Raw genomic sequence first — 6,165 nt, 5'->3', positions numbered from 1 at the left:
TTCATATTGGAGTGGCCAGATTGCTTTTGTCTTCAGGAGTTCCCACAGAGGCCCCAGTCAGATGAGGATCAGATGCTCTCAGGCTTTCTCTAAGGTCTGGATTCCTCCAGGAAAGATTTTGGCCTCAGGAATTTGGGGGTTGGACTGGCCTGGGAGCAGGGCCCAGGAAAGATGGTGGTCTCAGCAGCTGGCTGCTGTGACACTCAGAGATGCAAAGGGAGATGAGGGTGGGAAGTGGCCCCAAGGGCTCCTGGGGACTGCACTGAGGAATTGGGTTGTTCTGGATGCAAGGGATCAGGAAGCAGTGGTGGCCCCTGGCTGAGAGCTGAGCCCTGGTGTCCAGGAAACAGCCTGGAAGGCCGTGGAGGTGAGGGCGGGACCAGGCCCAGAGGGCTCCTGGGGACCTCGAAAAGGAACTGGGTTGGTCTGGATGCAAAGGATCATGAAGCAGTGGTGGTGTCCCTGGTGTCTGGGGTGCCAAGACAAGGAATGGGACGGGACCCATGCTAGGAGGAGAGACAGGGGTGGGTTGGGTGCGGGTGGGGGGGTGAATGAGGCTGGGGGAGTCAAGTCTCGGAGGGCGTAATCTACTTACCCTGGAGAGAGGCTGGTGGGTCATACAGGCCCAGGGAAGCAGAGGGAAGTGAGGGTGGAACCAGGCCCAGAGCTTTATTTAATTTTTAATTTGTATGCATATGAGTGTTTTGCCTGCATGTATCTAAGTGTACCCATGTCATGCAATGCCACAGAAGCCAGAATAGGGCATTAGATCCCCTGGAACTGTAATAAAGATGGTTGTTAGGCACCATGTGTGTGTTGGGGACCAAACTCTGGTCCTCTGCAAGAGCAGCCAGTGCTCTTAACTGCTGAGCCATCTCTCCAGCCCCTGGTCAATCAGTCTATAATGTACAAGGTGAAAAGACAATCAGAGATCATTAGTTAAAGATATATCTGTTTCTAACTGGAGTCCTCCTCTTTCCAGGCAGTGCGGGAGTGGGGTAGATGGTAAAGGTCATATGAGTTGAAATGGATTCGTTCAGCACTTAGGGATAGAGTGCTTGCCTCAAACCACAGGATGAAAAGAAAAAAAGAAAGAAGGAAGGAATGAAGAAACTGTACAGTTCCACAGATCAATAGTGATCAGTGATTGACAATTTAGATTAAAATAAAGAAGTTGAACAGTATTGTACTGGACTCTAAGCTTAGTTTGTTGGTTAATGCCCTACTGGACAACTGGGAGGCAGGAATTGGTGGAAAGAAACAGATTTATTTATAGTTTTGGCCAAAACTGGTGATGAAAAAGATAATTCAATCTCTCTTCACTTTGTCAATAGCAAAGTTACTATATATAGATGAACAAAAGCCAAGAAATATGCAAATGTGAATTTAGTTATCAGAACTGAGAACTAAGTCTTTCTCCTGGACCAGTCTCCCTTCTGGCTCCAGTGCCCCAAGCATGGAGGTTTCCTGGAGAAACTGGAATCCATAGGGCCCCAGGACAATATGTCATTATTATGTCCACATGTGCACATGTGTCAGAAGAGATCCCAGGGAATTTGTACCATCGCAAACCCGATTTCTTCTTTGCTGTGTTCTGCTGCCAAGTATTCAAATTGGGCTTGGTGGTTCTGAAGCCTTGAACTTTAAGAGAATTTGATCGCTGGATGCTTCTGGGGACTTGGAGTAGGGTGCAGGCTTAGCCGTGGGTGCTTGGGATCTTCCCTTTGTGTTTTTTCACAGAGAGGGCAGCTCTGCCTCCCTAGAGCTCTCTCAGGTCTTCCCAGGGTGTGTTTGGACATAGAGGCTGGGCAACACTGTTCTCTCTCATGTGGATCCTAGCTTCTAGTGCTATATATGTGAGTCGATGTGGGAGTGAGTGTGGGTAGAGAACATGAACCTAGAAAGGGGCCCATAAGAGGGAAAAAGAGACTTTAAAGAAGTGGGTAGGGAGGCTCACAGAATACATGTGACATGAAAGTGGAAAAGGAAATATTGGTGGCTGGAGGGTACAGGATAGGAGGGGAGGCAGGTATGGGCACAAGGAGCAGGTGGGAGGTTTAACCAAGGCTCAGTATATATGAACATACCGTAAAGAAATCTGTTATTTTATATGCTAATTAAAAACCCTATTAAAAATCTGTTCTTGAAACAGTCCAGGCAGGATGGAAGTTTAAAAGGCAAGAGATAGGGCTTACTTTTTCTTTTAAACAGTTCATTCAATATTTAAGAAGTTCTAAAGTATAATATGAAAAATGGTAGTGTTTATGCTGGGTCAGTAGGACGAGTCTTCTATGCAGTGGCTCTCTGCTCAGCTTTCAAATTGTGCTTTTACAGACTGTTCTTTCTGTTGAACTTATAAAAAGAATTTTCAGGAAGCCTGCAGGAACCAAGTTCCTATAGAGAAAGTAGTGTACCATGTCCTTGTCCACCTTGAGAAGATGTTTGACTGGTCCCTTCTAAGGGTCCTGTTCAGCAGGGTGAACCTGAAGGAGTATCCTGGTTTAATAGAAATTGAAAAGAGCTTTGAAACTGGTAATTAATTCTTGTCTCTCCTTTTTTCAATAAAGCCCCACGTTTTAAAATATATTCACTGACGATTTCATACATGTATATAGTGTATATAGATCATATTGAACCTGCTTTCCATCAAATTCCCTCTCTGAACATTCCCAACTCCTCCTCTTCCTCCTCCTCCTCCTCCTCCTCCTCCTCCTCCTTCTCTCCTACTGAGTCTGATTAGTGCTGCCCATTTTAACGTGGGTATGGTACTGTTCACTGGAGCATGGATGAACAACCTACCAGTACCCACACCCCTTAAGAAAAATGACTCTCTGCCCCAGCAGCCATCACCTGCCAGCCGCTCCTTAGTTAAGAGTGGAATCTCGTGAGCCCCTCCCTATCCACACTGGACTGTTGGCTGGCTTGACCTTGTGCAGGTGACCACAGCTGCTGTGAGCTCATGAGTGCAAAGCCCATGTCCTTTCCAGAAGACAGCGTTTCACAGCTCTTCTCTCCATCCTCCAGCTCCTACGGTCTTTCCACCCTTTTTCAGAGCTGACAGTTCTATTTTTCCATTACTTTATTTGATCAGTACCTGTGCTGGACAGTGTGAACATAATTGGACTGATGTCCTGGCTCGCTTTATGGGTAGCTTCCAGGTTCCTGGTCATGGAATCTTGGGATTTCCTTCAAGATAGGAAGTCACCCCTACTTTAGTTTTCCAAGTCCTTTCTTGCTGCTTGAGCTTGACCGCTCCCCCCCCCCCCCCCCCCCCCCCTTGCCCCCCCCCCCCCCCCCCCCGCCAGGCCCCTGGGATGTTTGTCTGCTTCCTTCCCATGTCTTCTGCTATGTCTCTTTGCAAAGTGCTCATCCTTCCTCACCCAATGAAGCTCTTTGCTAGCCCCATCTTTGAAACTTTGGGGCCTTTTCTTTGATCAATGTCACTCTCTAAGATCTTTGCACAACTCCAGAGGAAATCCCTTTTCTTCCCTAAGCTCTGTGTAGCCACAGGAACATTCCTTTCCTACAAGGGGAAAAACTTTTGCTTCATTGTGCTTCTCTTGTTGGGTAACTAATGATTCTGCTTTCTCCATTGCTCTATCATTCTCAAAACTTGAGAAAGGGCTTAATGAGATGCTTCAGTGGTTAAGAGAAAGTGCTGCTCTTGCAGAAGACCCATGTTCAGATTAGGCAGATTAGGCAGCTCACAACCTCCTGTAACTTCAGTTCCAGGGAATCCAACACCTTCTTCTGCCCTCCAACTCGAGAGTGTCATTATATATAGAATTTCCGTGGTTTTGTTTTGCTTTTTCCTCTTGACTGTCCTGCAGGAAGGGACAAGCTATATCCAGTCATGAGTCACCCAAGGACCTGAAATTCCCACTGAAGTACAAAGATTCACATGTGTGTCACCCGTGTGATTGTCCCAGCTTCCACCCCACCGTCCCTGTCATTGTGAGTTCGTGCTTTTAGTCACGTGCCTACAGATGCTAATTTTTGTTTTTCTCTGCTCAGTACTGCAAGACAAATGTCTTTCCTGGAAAAGTGATAAAGAAAAGCAAAAAATGTTCACCACTCAGCCAAGCTATGAGCAAAGTACTTAGAACTGGGCAAAAATTTGGCTTTCTGGTCAAGCAAGGAAACAGAGAACTGAGCTGGGGTGGGAGAACCAATGCTATGTGAAGACTCTGATTTTGTATCAGTTCTAAAATGACCTGACTCCAACAGCGTTGTCAAGAGACAGCAAGGATGGATTTGCTACTCAGTAAGATGGGGTGTGAACCAGGTGTCTGAGTGTGGATTCTGAGTTAAGAGATCTTCAGTGGCAAACTGGGAAGGGCTCAGAATGCGGGTCTTCAGGGAACAGCATCAAAGAAGAGATACTTGGTGATAGCGAAAGTGATTAATATAAATGTGCAGGCTGTTGTTCAAGAGTGGGACTATTCTAGGAGAAAGGCAGGCACACAGACACTGAGAGGGAGTGGTAGGGACACAAGCAGAGCATGTGGATACTTGAGATGGAGGCAGGAAGAAGTGGGGCGCTGAAAGACAGAACAGAAAGGGGACAAAAGGCAGCAATAAGAGAACCTGTCCCTGGCAGCTCACTTCACTTGACTGTCTGCTCTTGGCTGCTGTGGATTCAGCCATCCAGTGGTCACTAGAGACTGCTGTCACTTGGGTGCTCCGTTTACAGATGAGGAAACTGGAGTTTTCACGAACAAAGGCGAACCCAGGCATTCTGAACCCTGAACCTTCTTAATCCTGCACTGCTACTCAAGGAGTCTAATAGAAAAAGCAGAAACAGAAAACAAAGGCACAGAAATATGTGTGGAGGGAAAGATACAGGAATCAAGAGCAGGAAGTGGAGGCAGAACTCTCGCTGAATTTTCATGGAAAGGCCAGCAGGGATGAGTTATGAGGGTGGCGGGGGTGGGGTAGGGGCAACAGGGGAAGGCAGTGGTGTGAGAGGAGGTGTGGTCCAGGGAACTGGGACTGCCAGAAACTCAGGTAAGGCAGCTCTGTGCAGGGCAGCTCTGGAGACGCATGCAAGTGCCCAGTACCCATGGATATGATGATTAGTTATCCCCAGGTACTAGAGTGGTCCAGTGAGGCCCTCAGCCAGCACTGACCCTGTACCCCTCTCAGAGCTGAAGGTTGACTTGAAGAATCAGATGAGACTTGTCAGCGCCATATGGGCTCTGGATTGATCCTTCAAGGGGGTTTCAGTAACTGCATTATAAAGACAAACAAGAACCCCTACTTCAGGTTCTGAAATAAACAAATTTCTTCTTAGAATCTTGTGGAAACTGGTCTCCAGGAAGCCTGACCTGGTCACCCTCTGATCCTTCCTCTTTTAATGCTCTGTTACTGTTGATCTGTGATGTGCTATGGGGTATCTGCTTGTGTTACTGACTATCCAGAATGTTCAGTGTTTGTTTCTGCAGTTTCTCCAAGTTCAGGGTTTAAATGTCAGAGCCTTTGTTCTCTGGGTTGTATAGGAGAGTTTCTGCACTGAACATTTGATTAATTTTTTTTTTTTTAGTCTTTTTGAGACAGGGTTTCCCTGTAGCCCCAGCTGTCCTGGAACTTACTATGTAGACCAGGCTGGCCTTGAATTCACAGAGATCCACCTGCCTCTGCCTCCCAAGTGCTGGGATTAAATGCATGTGCCACCACACCTGGCACATTTGATTAACTTATTAATGCATTTAAATAAAATATCTTTATTCATGATGTCACAATGTCATATTTATGAAACTACTTTGTCATCTTTGGTCCATCCAATCTGGAAGAACTTCAGAATCTATCTGGGATGTGAAGTCAATGTGTATAAAGACAGATTATTCTGTTTCTGATCCAAATGAGGCTCTTAAAACTCATCAAACCAACCATGAATATGTCCAAGCAGGTGAAGCTGGTGATGGTTTGGTATCTGCATGGGTGATGGATGGTGGTGTCTGCCATCCAGGAGCAGTGGTGTCATTGCTATGCCACATCACGTGATTAATGTCTGAAGGGGACACCCCAGTGACTGCAAAGACTGGACCAATGTCCACAGCAAGGAGACAGTGATGTAAGGAAAAATTGTATTTGGTAGTTTCTGTGGGAAGGACTAAGAAAATCAGAAAAATAGAGAATGAGAGATAGGAAAGAGAAACAGAGAGT

General features: G+C 46.3%; 1 protein-coding gene across 1 annotated transcript in view; it reads left to right on the top strand.

Moving 5' to 3' along the window:
* The window catches only part of LOC103738242 (nuclear body protein SP140-like protein), a 31,217-nt gene that overhangs the window by 23,193 nt on the left and 1,859 nt on the right, over positions 1 to 6,165 (top strand). The window contains exons 3-4 of the mRNA XM_008838118.3: positions 2,364 to 2,532; positions 4,228 to 4,264. Coding sequence (XP_008836340.2) covers positions 2,364 to 2,532; positions 4,228 to 4,264 — 206 coding nt within the window. The remainder of the gene's footprint in view (positions 1 to 2,363; positions 2,533 to 4,227; positions 4,265 to 6,165) is intronic.

This window comes from Nannospalax galili, unplaced genomic scaffold, assembly GCF_000622305.1.
Source record: "Nannospalax galili isolate Female #2095 unplaced genomic scaffold, S.galili_v1.0 scaffold1138, whole genome shotgun sequence".
Lineage (NCBI taxonomy): Eukaryota > Metazoa > Chordata > Mammalia > Rodentia > Spalacidae > Nannospalax > Nannospalax galili.
This window is presented reverse-complemented; position numbering and strand designations above follow the sequence as displayed.